Raw genomic sequence first — 18,202 nt, 5'->3', positions numbered from 1 at the left:
TGGTGATGGCAGCTGCCCCCCCCACCACATCACACTTACGTTGCAGTTGGGGAATAAAATGAAATGCACATTATTAAATGAACATTATTGCAGTATAAAATCCTACCAGGACAAGTTTTATGTATGTCTGTATGTAAAAATAGGTGTGTGTGAGATAGAGAGATATGTGTTTATAAATTACACACACTATGAAAAATACTTATGTATTATATTACAACTATATACATTCATTAGAAAGAAACTGATCAACCCCTGTCAAGGAGACAATGCAGCAGCCGTTATCAGTCCTTTGGCATCCAGGAAACGAATGCCATTTTGTGTCTGAAGAGTAGGAAAATCTTCTCAGTATTCCCTTGCTTCTTGAAATTGCTTGTAGTAGTCTTCATCTGAAGGGTTTTCTGTACACTTCTGCCCATTGTTTGGAGGCCGTGCTTCATTGTATCGGCTCCAGTCACCTTTGCATATAATCCAGGGCAGAATGTCCACTTTGTAATGGAGTTCTGCTGAGAATTCGATGCTGATCAGGTTTGGCGTACCCGCCCCTTTCCCTCTGGTAATCAGCTGCATGTTGTCATCGTAGCAGCAGTGCTGTGCTGCAAGCGTTGTGCTTTCCAAAGAGAGCATGGAGCGGATGCAGTATCGTGCAGTGGGCTTATAGATCTCCAGTTTCTCCTTTGGACCACTTGCATCTTTCCAGCGAAAATTTTTCCTCTTAATTCGATCATAGATTTCAGCAGTGCTGTAGGCAACTTCTCTGGGGTACGAGCATGGGCAGCTGGGAAGATCATTGACCACTTTGTGCATGTATTTCTTCAAGAACTCGCTTTTGCAGCTCATCCATCTTTCGCAGCTATCGGTATCTGTTTAAGGGCAGGAGATGGAAACTTCAGATACATTATGCAGCATCCCAGTTCGTACGATCAATGATAACAAATGAGTGGAGCGTAACTGTTCAGCACCAGTGCTTTGCTTAAGAAAGGGCGGGCAGTCAAAGCTTGCCTCCCTGCCTGCGCTGTGTTAATGCGCTGTCAGATAAAGAAATCACCTGTGTGACTGGCTTTAGGGCCTCAGGCAGTGCTAGTCTGCATTATAGTGCCAGTAAGAATCTCTGACATCTCATCTACCTGGCAAATTCTAATTAAGCTGCCGATATCCCCACACAGCACAAGAGACACTATTGTGGGTTTACAAACAACCGAACTGAAATTGGGACATCACAGTGATTTGATGCCAGTCTCCTGTTTAAAGCCCTAGTCCACTCACTCACCTTGGAAGAACAGCAGACTCAGGTGTTGAAGGGTTAAGTTTCTCATGACGCTAGAAATACCAAGATGGCAAGCAAGGCCTGGATTACCTTTTCTGAAGTTCATTATTAAGCCCTAATTCAGTCTTTTCTTTTAACTAACAAACATTTTTTTCTATTTGGTCTCCATCTTCCCAAAGGGGTATTTCAAGCAGCTGTAGTTCAAACATGGAGACTGACATCTTAGCTGGTAAATGCAGCCAAAACTGATTCAGATTCTAAAAGGGCATATGTGACATAATATCAGAGTGTCTGTACATTAGGAGGATTTAATGGCACCAGAGCCATGACTTATAGCTGGGATTAAAGAGATTTATAGACTAGTAGCATATTTAATACCGGCGCTTTATTATTTTGCAGGAGTCCTGGGGGAATCCAGTTAAACCTCTCCTACCTAAAACATTATTTAAGGTGTCTGTATCATGCTACGGGCTTTCAGAACAAACCTGCACATCTTGCTCCACACTTACTTAACAGGACTCTGGAGTAAGGCGAAGACTGGGACCTAAAACTTACAGCAAACAGTCTTGCAAAATATTTACTTAGTGATCTGTGTCCTGTTTGTCCATCTCCTTAAAGAGTCTGATCCCAGCTATCATTAACTATTGTGCTCTACCACCGTAGGAGGGAGGTGCTGAATTACATTATTTATCCGGTTAGTCCAGCATCCAGCGTCTCAGAGTGGCTACAGCATGGTTTCATTGGAGGGATGAAATCAGAACATTATGGAGGTTGGGCTGAGTTTTAGATAGGTCAGTATCGAGTATACCCTATAAAAGTGCTTTGGCTGGCCCCACTGCAGCACACAGTTAGAAAAGCTATGTATGCTCATAAAAGTTGTTGTCATTTTTTTTAATGTGACAGCTGTACCTAAAATGCTTTTATAGTATCTTCCATTTGAGGCTATTTCAGCAAAATGCTAAACAGTGTTTGATTTTTTTTTCCCTCCATTAGTGTGGAGCCTTACAGCTCAGCTTTTCTGAACTAGGACAGGGAGTCACCATTTTCTAACGAAAGAAGCACAGCTAAGACTTCAGAGGAGAAAGATGCTATGACAGACACAAGCTAAGGTTCAGATCGTAAACTTAAGCAAGATGGCCATTATTACTGACATCTTTAATGGTCAACTCAAAATCTTGGGCCCTCAGCGAGAGTCAAACCAGGAAAATCTAAGGAAGTCTGTTATCTGTTACTGAAAGATTGACGAGGCTGCTTACCAACTTCAAACAGTTTGGTAGCGTTGAAGTCTTCACTTCCTGCAAGTAAGCTCACTTCTGTGGCAGCTGTCCGGAAGGTATCTTCGATCCCTAAGACAAACACGTGTTAGTGCTGGTGGTGTTTGCCTACTAAAACACAACGCAATCAACTGTCTCCCTGCCATGCCCTCCTTCCCCAGTTCTGCAAGGTGCTTTTGTCTGGCAGGGAAGTAATCTGAAGTTGCTGCTGGAGGGAGCGTTCATTTCAAAGTAAAATGACCAAGGAATCTGGGGTGTTAGGAAGATAAAGCTTAGCCTAAAGGTCAAAAGTTTTCAAGTTTTAGAGCTTAGATTATATTTAAGCAACAAACTGGTCAGTTATGAACCCAGTGCAGGGACAGCAGCAAGGGGACCAATTTTGTTCCTCCTCTTCCCAATGCAAGGCTTGCCAGCACCTCCCAGTAATTCAGGTAGGAGCTTTGCAGGCACTTCACCAACAGCCACGCGGGCAGCTTTATGTGACCAGCACCTTCTCCAGAGCATGTGTCACAAGTGACCAACAAGATAAAAACAAGCGCCCTAACAGAAACTCCAAAGCCCTGGGTAAAATGGGCTGTCTAAAGGAGACGGCCTTTGTGCCACTTTCTAAAACAGAGCGACGTGCCTGAAGACAGGCGAATAAGTTCATAGCCATATGTGGGCAACCATTTTTCAGGAAGTACGAGGAAGAGTGATGCTATTACAAGAGGACTGGCGCTTGTTGGTCTCTCCCAGTGCTAGGGAGTTGAAGGGTGTGAGTAGGCGGGAGATAAATAACCTCTCCAATCGATCCTATCCCCCACCACCTACAGCAATCAAATAAAGTATCGGGATCTTGAAATATCAGGATCTTCCAACAACCTCCACTTCAGTGTTTGCTATCAGTAGAGTGAAACATGGATCGCCAGAAAATGCATTAATTGATCTTGCCAACGTAAATATCCTTTCATTGCTGCTTTAGTTTGGTCTGCCTACCAGCCTCAAGTTTCCCTAATGTTTCTCTGCCATGTAGCCTTAAAGCAAATGTCTCTTGGAAGAAGCATTTGAACAGGTTTGGGGTTTTTTTTTCCCTCTCCATTGAATTAAAGACCTCCAAAGAGAGCAGAAAGCTCTTTAATCCGTGATAACTATACGGTTAATAATGAAGTCTGTTCACCATCCATCTTCTTGCCAATGAACTTTCTCCTGATCTCCTGAACTGGGGCATAATAGTGGCTTGCAAAGCTTCAAAACAGCCTCAGGCAGCTTTTCAATAAAATTATCATAGGGTTTTGCCTTAACTCCAGCAGTAGATGCAGAATAATAGATACCCAAGTACCCATTACAAGGCAGTAATTCACTGCTGGAATCATAAACAGCAGAAGCTGAGCTTTGCCCTTGTAATTTTAAAAATGTCAGCACAGCCTCAAAGAGTGAATATATTTTGCTTGCTGATCGTTGGGGGTCTGTTACATGACATAATATATTCTTTCAAGTTTGCCACTGTTTGATGCTAGCTGGTAATAAATACTGGAGAATGTAACTGGGGGCTACATGCTTTCTTCTTGAATTAACCCCTTAGTACTGAGGTTTCAGGATGTATGAGAGCATCCAGAAACACTTTTCGCCTGAACTGCCTAGCAGCCATTACCTTGCAATGGATGCACGCATCTATCTGCGAGTGAGAAACTTCTCTCCAACTCTCGCTGAGGCTCCTAAGTCTTCTCTCTAGCACTGCTGACATTTCACTTCCCATCAAAAAACCCTGACCTCCAGTTTAAGAATTGCTGCCTTTCTGAGTCATTAAGTAAACTCAGTGAAATGCATACCACCACGGCATGTGTTTTTACTTCTCTCCGATCTTGGGAAGTAATGAAATTGCCCATATCCCATGCATTGTGGCAACTACTGCACCACTGCATTACAAACGTGCCTAAATCCAAACACACAGCAGCATTTAAAGAACATAATGGGAAAGTTCTCCATAGCAGCTTTAAATTTTTACAATCTAGGTTTGAGTGCTCAGCCCTGCTTTCACCAAAGCGAAAACTGCGCGATGATAGTAAGGACACCTCTGTTACTGGCATTTAAATGTCAGTGACTGTAGACGGGTAGGAGCTAAGGTAAGGCTCCTTGGCCACATTTTCTGAATACATTCAAGCCAAAACTATACATTCCTTCATCCCTTTCTGCACAGCTGTTGCAGGACCAAACTTGGTGTTTTATAATTCTCTAATTGTCAAGCAACGTGTAATGAAACAGAGGTGACATTTCCACCCTAACATTGACTTTCTAGGACAGGAAATTTTGTAGCTTAATGCCCAGTGCACCCAAAATCTCTGGAGTGAAATGCAAAGCAGGTATTTAAAGTATTTTTTTCATATTAATACACACGGAGTCTTACAGCAACTCTGTACACATTAGGCACAAAACTTCAAAGCCGTATAACTGGGGGGGGAGCTACTAGTTCACAACACAGGAACACCCATTCACTGCACAGCAAAATATGAGCTCGCTGAGGTAACAGTCAGCACAACTGTTTTGAAATGCTAAAATTAATACAAATTTGTTTCAATAGAGTAGATTACACCCTTTGGAATGAATACAAAACGTACTGTGCACAAAAATGACTGCCGTACCCTAAAAAAAGCCTGTATTTGTCTTTTAAGTCCCAGGGGATAGTAGACTGCACCTCGCAGCATATTATTACTAGCAACGAACCTGCCGCTTCATAAATGGCCTTGCAAACCAGCGTGTCTCCTCCTGCCAAAACTCTTACCTGGCCAGGGAACAATCAGGCCCTGGGCTTTGTGTCCAGGAGGGCTCCCCTCCCCGCCCTCGCCCGCCTCTCCCCACTCCCCCGCCAGCAGCTCACGTGAACATGAGCACACCTGGGCAGTTGGGCCTGTCGCAGGTCCGTGACTCGGTGGCAGTGCAGGCGTACCCGCAGGACCTCGTCCGCTTCTGAGTGCCGCTCCCGCAGGTGACGCTACAAAGGGACCACGGGCTCCAGTCTCCCTCGCCATCAATGTAATCTGTGTAAGAACAAAGATGAGGAAGGAAATGAAGAAACAAAACTCCTACTACCCAAAACTACTGTGTAGTGGTTTTTATTAAGAAGGCAAAACAAGAATGGAATCCAGATGTCTCTACCTGAAGCTCAGGCTAAATGCCAGGCGTAAGCCTGCTGTTTAAATGGTTTTCACACTTGATGCTCCTCAGGGAAATGCATGCAACATTATTTGAAAAAATATTTCCTTTCTCTTTTGACCTTTTGGCAGCTGAGAATCCTCAGCTGCAAAGCTGGGTCATGAACTAACAGTACACATCTATTCACATAATCTCCCTCTATATAGGAATATGTTTTCTGACCGCAGACTAATCAGGCACAGGATAAATGAAGTTTTCTTTTTCTTCTTTGCAAAACACAAGCAACAGCACAACAATATTCACTTAATTAATTCTTAGGACACAATGAATGTTGGACTATGGGAGGCAGAGGGTCCTGCGTGAAAATTGCAATTTTGTTTTTCGGTCCCTTAACAGGAAACAGATATTACTGCCATGAATACAGGGAACTGCATATGCATCTTGCACCCAGAACAACATGCAGTTTGTAGCGTTTTATGTGAATTACTAAATAACATCAAATCTGACTGTTTACTAGCAGGAACCTTCTGAAAACGAAATATGACTTTACTCTCTTCTGGTAGACAGCCAAGGGCAAAGGATACCAAGTCTGCACCACTGTGGTGTGGTGCCACTCTAAGACCCCTCAGAACCAGACTCCTTTGTTTGCCGAGTTCACTGTTGCACACCCCACCCCGTGAAGGCCACCAAACGGAGTCCATGAACCAATCCCAGTTTTCTTGCCTTCCCACTGGCTTCCCCAGCAGAGTGTTGTCTCTCGCTAGGCAATGTCTGGCTTAATGGATTTCTCTACAACCTAGAGGAGATGTTTAACTGACCCTGTGGTCCTAACTTGCAGCCTTTGCTCACTTGGATTAAACCAGCCCTGGTAGCACAGCAAATTCGGGTTTAGTGACTCTGAGCCAGCCCTGCTATAGCTCTAGGCTGAACATGTACGTACGGGCAGACACAGGGACAGATCCCTGCCTGCACCGGCCTCTGTGCTACACGCGATTCCCGTTCCCCCCCCCACTGCCATGCTGTCTGTGGGCTTCCTGAGCTGGTTAGTAGAACACGTAACTTGATTTGTACCATATGTAATGACTGACGACAACTCTGCAGGGTGCTATTAAACATTTATTGCCAGGAGTATGGGAAGGTTATATATCTCCCTCGTAGCAAGCTGCCTAGATGTGAGTTCCTCGTGGCAGGGACCTCGTGGGCTTTTCTTACACTGCTGCCGATCGGGAAGCCACCACGCTTGAATCAGGTGTCCGTGGTGTGATGTGGGTGGGAACACGGCTACTGCCTGTGTACAAAGACCCGCGATTCTGGGATTTGCCAACAGGCGGGCACTACAGTGGCCTGAAGAGGCATAAGGCGTCTCAGGAAAATGTGATCTGCCCTCTCTCCCTGGTCCTGCTCTCCTTCCCTGCTCTTTTCCAACTCTGATTTTTTTTTCTCCACGTGGCTGGCGAGGAAGAGGGAGGGTGAGCCAGGTGCAATGCTTGTCCAAGAGCCCAGCCCGGGAGCCCCCAGAAGGGCAGGCAGAGCCATGCGGTGTTTTTTGGCCGGGGCAGGACAAGGGAGATAGAGCCGTGAAACGTGTGAACAGGTCAATGGGTGGAACTAGCATAAAAGCCCCATTCGGCAGGATCTGCTGCTACACCCTCCTGGCCAAGGCCGATGGTGCACGACATTTTAGGTTAGTCAGAAGGCCAGGAATCTTTTCCAATTGGCAGGGTGCTCTAGAGTATGGCAGAGAGCTCTAGGATAATTTTTAGGCCTGCCTACCTACCTAGTGTTTATACTGCACTGTGAAACACACAAAATATTAAATTACCACGTTAGATTTTCAGCTGGAGCTCAACCTGTTCTTCCCATTTTTATGTTTGTAATTCTCCTAATTTTTTTTCCTACCACAATTATTTGTGAAAGGAATTTTATTTTACCTGAATGAATAATTACCTAAGATAGGAATTCTTGGCAATAAAGTGTGCCCACAAATAAATGCAGGTGCAAAAAGAAGGGATAGACTTCAATCTTCTGGCCACAAAATTTAATACACATGTATGTGTTTAAATACACCATTCCACGAAAAGTTTCTCCCAGTTGTTAAGGCTCTAGGACTTAAAGTTAGCCAAAACTGGAAAAATAAGACTGAATCAGTAGCTGACAGCCACCCTGCAGTATCTAGGGAACGCAACGGAAGTGCCAGGGTAAAAGTACTGTGGCTTTGAAACCCTGCTCTAACTAAAAATCTTCTGTATTTACATGCAACTTAAACCCGAGAGGCTCTGAGCTACCTGTGAGCACATATATATGATTCTATGATATCAGTTCACCTCCCTTGAGTCATTGCCATGAGGGTAGTTACAGCCCGTTGGGGCAGTGAATAACTGTAGCTCCTCTCTGTTTTTGGTTTCTGCAACTGTTTCATACAACAAGCTGAAAACAATTGTTTTCGCCATGACACATCTGGAAGAGAATTACACACGCAAATACACAATGTTCCTGCTGCATATGCCACTCCCCACACATGCACTAACATAATTCATCTTATTTGTGCATCCACCAAATACTACCACATTTTAGATCTTGCTTATTTATCCAATAATTATATTTTGGTTCCCAAACCACCGCACGCTTCTAAATTTGTACTTATCCTTACTCTAAAAATAAATACGAAACCTTGTTTCCTTTGCTTTTAAAAAAAGTACGCTTAGGACTAAAAAAAAGGCCCTCTTATGGGATAACTGGTATGATTTTCAAGATTATAGACTTACTAGTGGAATGCAGCTACCACAGTACAGCTTGTGCATCTGCACAGATTTGTATTTAAAAGCTGATGAACAAAAGCCACATGTTGAAAAATTCTATTTTGCTTGGCCTACTTTCAGCGATGCCTCACCATTCTCATTTCCCCCAAACTCGTTTTTACAATCCCAAGATGCCCATAAGAGGCCTGGAACGCAAACTTACCATACTCCGGCTGCTCCTTGGACTCAAATGTCCGGTGACTGGGTGCATGACTATCCCACCCACCGAGAGGGTTTAGGAAGTTGCTGTCCTCAGTAGTGCTGTCGTACTTGTAGTCCTGGTCACCGCTGCTCATGCGAGTCAAGGTGGAGGACCTCTGCCACCAGTTTCTCCAGTCAGGTGATGGGACTGGCCAGCTGGGCTTGCTGCTCTCCTTCTGCAGGTCCTTGTCTGTCTCGCTGTCGGGGCCATCCACCACTTCAATGGTGACCTACGGGATTCAAAATCGGCCAGCCTGCCCGTCAGTATCCCCTCCTAGTCAGTGGGGAACTTTCTACACGGCGAAGACAAATGACTGGTGTTGCCTTGCAAAGGGGCTGTGTAATACCGTAGGGTTCGCATGTTGTAAACCATATGCGGATTACCGAGCCCAGAGATACGCAGTGGCTGAATGATTCCTTCTGCTACCTCTGCCGAATCAGACCTTGGAACAAAGGCTAGGAAAAATCCAGCACAAAATAATAACCCATGCTGTGCCTAAAACCTTTGCAGCAGAAGCAGAAACTGCCTTATGGGGAAAAGATGTTTAAACCCAAACATATATGACCAGAAAAAAGAAAACCAAATCTGTTACGCTAATTACACTGAGGCTGAATTTGAGGCAAGCATGAAGCACATCGGCGTGCAGAGCCCGTTCCAAGAACTTGGACTGACTCAACAGAAGGCTAAGGAAGTCCACGAGTGCCAAGGTGGAAGACGTGGAGCCCGGGGTCTCTGCCTTGCCCTCTAGGTGCATCCCCTCGCACGGCCTCCCCACAGCACCAGTGTTTCCGTCACACAACGCGCGGGCCGTCACTGCTATGTGAAACCACACTGCAGCGATGGGAGCCAGCAGCTCTTTCAACCATCGCCGAGTTAAGTCACTTGCTCCTAAGCCCTCTGAAGTAGGTCCTCTTTCTGTGCTGGAGAGTATAATGATATACAACCCGTTTACGGTTTCTACAGAAGCCCAGAGCCAAGATTCAAAGTTTGCTGCCCAATTCCCCCACAGACATCATGAATGCAAATATAATTCCGTATAGGAACAACCCCTGATTACTCCTTTTCTGTGCTGACCAATGTGTAACTATGAAACTCTTGAATAAATACTGTGTGTGCATATAGGTGCCTACTTAGGTAGAAATAGGAACTGGCCACCAGAAACCTTGGCTCTGTGAGTCATGCAAGCATTGCGTGGCCACAGATAAATCATAAAATGCTCTGATGCTTCATGCTAATGTGGTTCAGTGATTACACTGGGCTGGCTAAATGACCATGATACAGAAGTGACTATCAGACACACCGATAATGTTTAATTGGTACGGAGGTATTCTTCACGTTTTACAGCTTTACAAAGCAGTCTTTCAAGACAGTACTCCTTGAAAATTGGCTTGTGTAAAACCAGGAAAACCAGAATAATGTACTGTTATGCTAAAAGTCTTGGCTCTATGGATTTGCATTTTGGATAAAAGGTTTAGTTTTATACAGTTGTTATTAGTAAAATCACAAGACACACACAAGAAAAAGGAAGAAAAGCGTGTCCACATTTCTTCAGCTACCTGTGATGCACAGAGGAGTGTGATGTAGGAAGTGAAACAGAACTGCTGCCACGGCTTCGTAGCTGCAGCCACAGCTGCGCAGACAAGACAATGCCCACGCATCCTTTTTTGGAGAAAGGAGATTTTGCATCTGCTTCGTGCTTTGCATTTGACCATAGACCAAGCCATTGAAATGAAACAACTTTGAGGCTACTAAGAAGCTCCACTGGGAGAAAGAGCGAGGGAAAGTGCAGTTGTCAGCCTAATAGCATCTTTACACAAGAGAGATTTTACTCCCAGACTAAATATGGAATTGGAATGATTACTTCATTAAACCTCAGCTTCTACAGACCAGGAATTAAAATGGATTTCATAAGTTTGAAAACATCGGGGTTAGGTCAGGGATTCAAAATTGTTGCATCTATCCAAGCAAAACAGCGTTTTCACAATAAGTGAAAGGAAATAGTGTTACTGAGCGGCTAACACTGCGCTGCTGGCCAGTCGCAGGGCTTTAGTACTGCCCATGTGAAAAATAGCATGACTCCAGTACTTTAGTGGCAAGTATTTTTAAGACCACATTAACTTTGGAAGGAATGACTCAGCAAAGTGGGGAAAAATATATCTCATGAAAAAAGACAGGGAGCCCTTGATAATCATTCCATTTGCTTTGGCAATCGGTAGTTATAAGACAGTGAGTCAGAATGAACTCGCATTATCTCAGCCAGGTACAGGTTGAAGAACCATAGGGATTTGATTTAAAATACTGATTCGGGGTGCCAAGTCAGTTTAAGCAAAAGAGGGTTTGCAGGGACAGAGAAACTTCTGTCGAGCTGTGTGCTACGCTGGGGACGAGAAGCAGGTGTACGCACAAACTTCCAGGCTCATGAGACCTCCAAGAGCACTGCCACTAACTTACTTTCAAGACATGCCCCTGCAATCAGATATCCCTCTTCAGTCTGTTTTTACTACCAAGGAGGCTTATGACAAAGGCCTTTAAAATGAGTTTTCCAACACACAGCCTATTTAAAAACTGAACGTAACAAATGCAAAATCCAGTGTGGTAGTCTGACACACACCTATATTCCGCTCTCTGCTGTTTTAAGCTTTGATTACCAAGTTGTTTGTTTAACACGTGGCGTGAAAAATTCTATAAAGAATCCTGGGATTGTCTGAACTGCCACTCTTGGAAATAAAAAAAAAAAGACAGCTTCAGTCGACTCTAGGTCTGTTTGCTTTCAGGGACTCAGCTATGCTCTGCCCAGGCCATTTAACTGTAATGGACCTTCCAGAGGCAGGGAGAAAATCAGTGAGTAATCCTAGTAATCCCTCCATGGTATGACCCAAAAGTTAGGGCAGAGGTGTGAGAAGAGGCTGCTGCTTTGGGTGAGGAATTGCTCCCCTATCCCAGTCTAAAATTGTGAAAAATCAGCCTTCGCCAAATTCTTCCCAGTACTTACAGGTAGCCTTAACAACATTAGCCCATGACATACACATATACATGATACATATACATGATACAGAAACATGTATTGTTTGATCTGTTTCTATACTGGAGTTTGTTTATAAAAAGGAAAAAAGAAATCAGATCTAGAACCAGAGTCATTAAAAATGGGGATTTAAAGCAGCTCTGGAAAAGCTTTCATGCTGTATGAGTACTCCAACAAAAACACATTCTCTCAAAAATTAAAAAATAGACCTGGCTTAGTATTTCTATCTTGGAGACTGTTTTAAAGACTTAATTTTCTCTGATTTCTTCTTCCAGTGATTATCAAAACTGTAAAGATTATTTATTTTTTCTCAAGCGTCCCAAAATGTCTGTGGTAACATCGTTCTTGTATAAATCCACAATCATTTCCAGAAGTATTCAAACCTAAAATGAAGCCACTTCTTTTATGGTTGTATGAGCTATAAATAAGGATGTTCCTCTAAAAATTATTAAGAACAATTGGCATAGGTGCATTAAAAGAACAGATTTGCAGTCAATTTCTAATGAAACAAATGTATCGAGCACAGATGTCTTGAGACACCAACATCCAGTTTTCTCCTGGCCAAAAATACACAGAAGATAAATATTTTTCCCGCCTGTTGGAGCGCACAAAAAGCGCTGTGTACTTTGTCCTATTTACTGAGACAATGTTTCTGAGTTCACTTCAATGGTGTAAACATTGCCCTAAGCAACTGGAAGATTATGTTTCAGGAAGAACTACATTTGCAATACAGCGGATTCCATGACATTTCTATCCCGTTTCCTTCATGCAACTGATGCAAATCTGCAATGCGGAACTTGCCATTCCATAAGGTGGGTATCTGCAAGTCGTCAATGAGGTAACTTAATAGCAGAACAGAAATGAGTTCATTATAAGAAACTGAAATGGTAAATTTAGATTTACCCCACAAAACAACTTCAGTTAAAATGGTATCAGCAGTGACACCAATTTACTTCCGGTTATGTCATGACAGCTCACTTAGAACAGTTTTATGGACCCGATGAAAGGAAAAGTGAAGGACCCTCAAAATTTGCTGGGAGCAAAGAAAACAACGTGACTCAAAACCTGAAATTTGTATTGAATGTTGTCAGTTCTAGCCGCACTCTCTGATGGGCCTAACTGAACTTAGAATTAAAAATCTGGTCCGAAACCCAGCTCTGAATTTTGCACTCTGCAGTGAGCTCTCGTTACACCGCGACATTAAGAAATCAGTGCAGAGGTAAGAACAGCCCTGGTTATTGAAAGTGGTTTCACTGCGGCCCTGGGGCACCCTGCTCTGCCTAGACCAGTCTCTCCAGCTTGCTAGGAGGACTAGCTGGCTCCCGGCACGGCTACGCCACGCTGCCAGTGCTGCAGCTAGCTCGGTGCCGCAGGCATACTGACCGGGGAGATGGTCCTGGGAGCAGGGAGTTCTCCTTGGCAAGGACCCAGCCCAAGGGCCAAGAAAATGAACATGTGCTCTCTGCTTTTCTGGGTCTTAATTTAATGTCAGGGACAATTGCTTTGCTACTACTTTAAACTATTAAGCCTTAAAGGCATTACAAGAAATAAGCACCTCTGGAGCCCTCCAAATCCTACTGTACTAGATTAGGGATCAGACATACTGGTCAGATACTGCTGAGTCTTTTGTGACGGTACCGAGAGGGTGTTGCTTTCCAATGCAGTGAAACCAGCAGCTTCAAGTGACAAATATAAATGCTACCTAATAAAATGTGTTAAAAGTGACATGTGATATAGATGGAGGTGAGGAAAACGGCCATGGATGAACCTGGAGAAGAGTTGGTTTGAAGTCTACAGGTCTTTTTTAAAAGCAGATCCTAGAGTCTTGTTTCTCTGTAGTTGTGCACATTCCTAGAGTGGGTGGTTCTGCATAGATTTTTTTTTTAAGAGAAGGTAGAAACTGAATAGATATCAAAGAGAATAAATAAAGCTAACACAGCAGCACTGGAGTGGCATGACTGGTGGATATGGCCCACAGACCTCATGCAAAATGATGAAGACAAACACATCACCAAGCAGGCAGCGTTAACTTCTTCTGGCTTACAATCACTCCTATCAATTATTACCAATCCCGCAACAAAACGCAAGGATAATAATCGCAACACATTTAATCATGTACTGATTTACTTCAGTTTTCCAGGGCACATCAACCTGTTTTTAGGACAGGAATCCTACCTAACTCTGCACAGTTTCTACTTGGAACCTGTCACCTCATCTAAAATGTTTAACACATACATTGCAACTGGAACTTGCCCAGCTGTGTTTCAGGTATACTGGTTGTGAAGCTTGATCAAGATTCAAGTTCTCTGAAGAGTATTAATATCAACAAAATGCCCTTGCCTGACAAACAGTAAGGAGTTTTCCCTTTCCTGCTCATTTGTCAGAGTGTCGAGCACTGCCAGGAAAGCAGCAAAGCCGTGGGACAACAGAGAGCAGCGCAGCGCACTACCTGTTACAGCACACAAGCCTGGGAAACCAGGAGTAAAAAGAAAAGGGGAGGGACAAGAGCAAGAGTTCAATTACAAGTTGAAGCATCTGGCTCCAAGCAGAGGATCAGCTGCAGAGAAGAGCTGAGAGGTTGTAGAAGGCTGATTGGAACAGATGAGAAAAACCCATCAGAAATGGAAAATAAGCAGGTTCCCATACACCTCCCATGTGACTTCATTCTGTTACTCAGGGGCAAGAACAATTCTGTCTTACTCTGAATAATAACCCTGCCCAAGTACAAGGTCTGCATAGGCATCCCCCGGCTAGTTCACCAAATGAGTGCAAACCTACACAGAAGGGATTTTCCACTTGTGAAAGGAAATCCAAAGAAAATGTGTGATCACTTTTTGTAATCACCTTCTCATCCAGAAGCCTTCCAGGCATTGACAGAATTGTTAAAATGACAAAAAAGAAGAAAACAAAATACCCCAAACCAAACAGCCAGCCTTTGCTCAACAACAGCTACTGCAGTTACTCTCAAACAACCAGCGTGGAAGCAATGCTAAAGCAAAAAAATGCCACTTAAAATGATGGGAGATTTTACAAGGCTAGAAAGACCGGTAAGTGTCATCCTGGTCTTGTGTGCAGAGAGTCATTTGGATTACTGCAGCTCCGCCTGTTGTTTCTGAGGTTTTTCCAGAAGATGGTCCACTATACTTATATTTGATTATCACCTGATAAATACAGTAGTACCTGGGGACATGTTAATTTTCTGAATCCCTGCGATGGTGTTCTGATATCCACCACTTTCTCCCTGAAAAGAGCACAAAATCAGGGCATGATACAGCAATTGCCGTCTCACAGGAAACCAGAGAAGGAATGCCCATAAAGAGAACCCACTGGAGTATCTTTTTGACCTGCTTTTTCAGGCTGAGTTTTATGTCTGTTTATTAGGGTTTTTAAATTTCCAGGTATAATTTCCCTTAAAAATGTTATTTTTGGTCTACGCAGGTTTGTACTAGTAGAAGGGAAAAAAAGTTGTGGGTCTTTGAGAAGTAAATGTGGCCATTGTGCTAGATTAACACACACAGGCTTTTTTCTCCTTTCCAACCTCACTGTCCTAGGAGGACTTTCAAATTAACGCCGCCAGAATTGTAACTTACAGAGCCCGAAGCCATTGTGCCAGAAGAAAAATGAATATCGATTCTGCTCTCACCTGCCAAACAGCTGATGAGAAATTTGCAAGTCAACAAGTGTCATTATTTCCATTCAGGTCAGTACGGTACTGTTTAACGAGCAAGAATTTCCCATAATCTTGTTTTTCCCAAAAGAGTAGGCCAGCTTTTACAACCTTTAGGCAAAGAAATAATCTTTCATTGACTCTGTAATGAATTAACGGGAGTTTTATCTCCATGAGGCCTAACCTGCTGCAGGACTGTCAACCAGGAACTTAAAGCAGCTTTGTACATCCCTATTTATGCACCTAAGTAAGCAAACTAAATATAATGCAGAACTTAGGAAGCCTGTTTCTGAAAGAGCTGATCCTTGTGGATTCATGCTGCCCAATGTTTTCCAGTTTACAGGACCAGGCTTCTGAGAGTACAGCAAAACCGCTAACATAGTTGGCTGACACATTTCCAAGATCAGGTGGTGGAAAAAGAGGTCACAGCAGAAGCAGTTACTATAAAGACAAGCCAGGGAAATGCTTCCATCTCATTTATCTGTTCCCTAGGTCTAAACATTAAATGCTGTTATCAATCAGAGAAGGTTTTTGTTTCCTCTTGTCCTCCTCTGCGGTTTACACACTGTTCAAACAACGTTACACTATTTACCTCACGCCACAACCTGGGGCCCCAATAACTTCCCTACCTTCCCTTCCTAAGGCTTTCTGGGAGGCTTCTCCTAGCGTGAGGGATGTGTGCAGTCACCACATGTTGAACATGTTTACTACCTTGGCCCGTCAAGTATTGGCCCCGCACTCGATCCAAATCTGCTAGGCTTCTTCAAGTTGCAAGCCATCTATGACATAATGGAGTGTCAACTTGGAGACAGCTTGTTCTCGCCCGATCATGTTGGTTTCTCACCAACAGATCTATTTTATCTTTACGTACGTACTTCTTAGACATATCAAAAAGATGGTAATTTTGTGGGCTGGCGGACTATAAGAAGCCAGGAATTAATTTAACCAGAAAAACAGTTCTATTAGTGTACTGTTTTTATAAGCACATCTTAGGCAGAACAACACTTCAATTTATTGTTTTGGTTAAAAAAGACTGCTTATTAATGCCAATTTTGCTTTAAGGCTCTGAATTAAAAACAAATCACTCATTTTTTCCTCTTTCTAATCCTTGAAGTTTCAAGATGCAAGTGGCTTGTAAGAGGCCATTCCAAACCCAAGTACAGTTTCAGGAATAACATATAACAAAGTTTCTTGCAGACTTTTTTTTACTCCAGGCAGCTGTTGCAGAAATTAACTTTAAGTCTCGGTTCCATACAGAGGACCACATTTGGAACTGAAACTTAAAGACTTGTTCTCTTAGAACCTTTGGGGATGGTTGCATTTTATAATAGCATACTAAAAGAGAATGTGTTCACAGACAAATTTTGCAACAGAGAATTGAAAACAGGATTTAAAATACCCATTTAGTATCAACGAAGAGAATATGTTCTCAAATGGCAATAGCAAAGATGGCTTTAGTATCATAATATAGGTCCCTATTGATACCCACACTTATGCAATCAATGCTATCCAAAGAGAAATTCAGAAAAAAATTGAAATCTGTGCATTCACTTAATACAAAAAGTATATTATGTATTATATTATTTTCATTATATTATATTATTTTCATTCTCTCTTGGTGCTATTGATAGAGAGACAGGGTGTTCTGACTGGACGTCATGGAAACCAGGCTGAAAGTTCTCTTGGTTCAGTAAAATAATTCCGTGCGGGTCATAAAAAAAATCACGTTATCATAAATTTGTACCTGAATGTTGGGATTCTGCCCATTGATATCTGCTTTTGACAAGTCAGGGAAGTTTGGGAGGTCCAGGAGGAAAGATCTGGGTCCATCTCTTTGCAAGGACGTATGCCCGTTTTCCTGCCTGAATCGCTGCTTAGGGAACGGCCGGTGGGCAGCCTGGAGATCAGGGTATTCTCTTCTGTCCTCAGGGTTCAAGGTGAAGCTGTCTTCAGGAGAACGGTCATCTGCAGTGAGTGTGTTCTGGGGAAAAAAGCAACGCACTATAACAACAACTGAGAGAGCGTGCAGTCCTGCCTGTGCCCCCGTCTCCAGCTTCCTGCCAATGACGGCTGCAGAGTGCGTACCGAAAGCCTTACAGCACACAGACCCACGGCTCGTTACAGAAACATGCAGGATTTATGACTGGTATTTCCTAGGGTGCTCATGAGGTTGGCATCTGACTCTCACTGAAATATACTTAGTTACAGTGGTGCAAAGCCGTAACCATCTGACGCAAGATAAACCTGAGTCAGCCTTGGGCGCTTAGCTCTTTCAGGTTCCTGTAACATTCCAGGCTTGCAGTGAGCACCTACGCATTGACGCAAGCATCTAACTTAAAGCAAATCTGGAAACATGAAGCTCTGAAGCAACTCCTGGGAAATCAAATTGTATCACATTAAATGTGTCCCTAAAATGGTGAAAGGTATCTTTATTACAAATTGTTTTCTTCCAAAACACTGACTACCAAGTGCATGTTGAAATTTATGGTATTAGAAGATCCTACCGCTGACTGGCAACCTCCCCCTCTCTCTCAGCCTGCAACAACTTCCATCTCGTTGTCTGTGTTCCTCACCCAATTTCTCTGGTCTTGAACATCTGAACCTTCTTTCCTCTGGGATCTCATTTTCATGTTTGCCTAATGGTGGGATTGAATTTCACCAAGTTGTGGGTCAGCGGTTAATGCTTTTGTTATTGTTGAGCGTACTTTCGGGTTTTGTAGTATATTACAGCAGGCTGCCTTCGAACCAGTAGCACTGCTGCCACTGCCTTTGACCTCACCAAGGAGAGACATTTAATATCAAAATACTTGCTCCCTGGGTTAGGACTGGCCTGGGGACTCGGGCAA

The 18,202-nt window shown here is 43.3% G+C and overlaps 1 protein-coding gene across 1 annotated transcript in view; it reads right to left on the bottom strand.

Moving 5' to 3' along the window:
• Positions 1 to 342: 342 nt before the first annotated feature.
• The window catches only part of ISM1 (isthmin 1), a 40,284-nt gene continuing 22,424 nt past the window's right edge, over positions 343 to 18,202 (bottom strand). The window contains exons 3-7 of the mRNA XM_075708318.1: positions 17,101 to 17,337; positions 8,629 to 8,896; positions 5,409 to 5,552; positions 2,521 to 2,610; positions 343 to 860 (exon numbers count right to left, since the gene is read on the bottom strand). Coding sequence (XP_075564433.1) covers positions 343 to 860; positions 2,521 to 2,610; positions 5,409 to 5,552; positions 8,629 to 8,896; positions 17,101 to 17,337 — 1,257 coding nt within the window. The remainder of the gene's footprint in view (positions 861 to 2,520; positions 2,611 to 5,408; positions 5,553 to 8,628; positions 8,897 to 17,100; positions 17,338 to 18,202) is intronic.

This window comes from Pelecanus crispus, chromosome 3 (assembly GCF_030463565.1).
Source record: "Pelecanus crispus isolate bPelCri1 chromosome 3, bPelCri1.pri, whole genome shotgun sequence".
Classification (NCBI taxonomy): Eukaryota; Metazoa; Chordata; class Aves; order Pelecaniformes; family Pelecanidae; genus Pelecanus; species Pelecanus crispus.
Note: the sequence above shows the minus strand (reverse complement) of the source record. Positions and strands in the feature narration are given on the sequence as shown.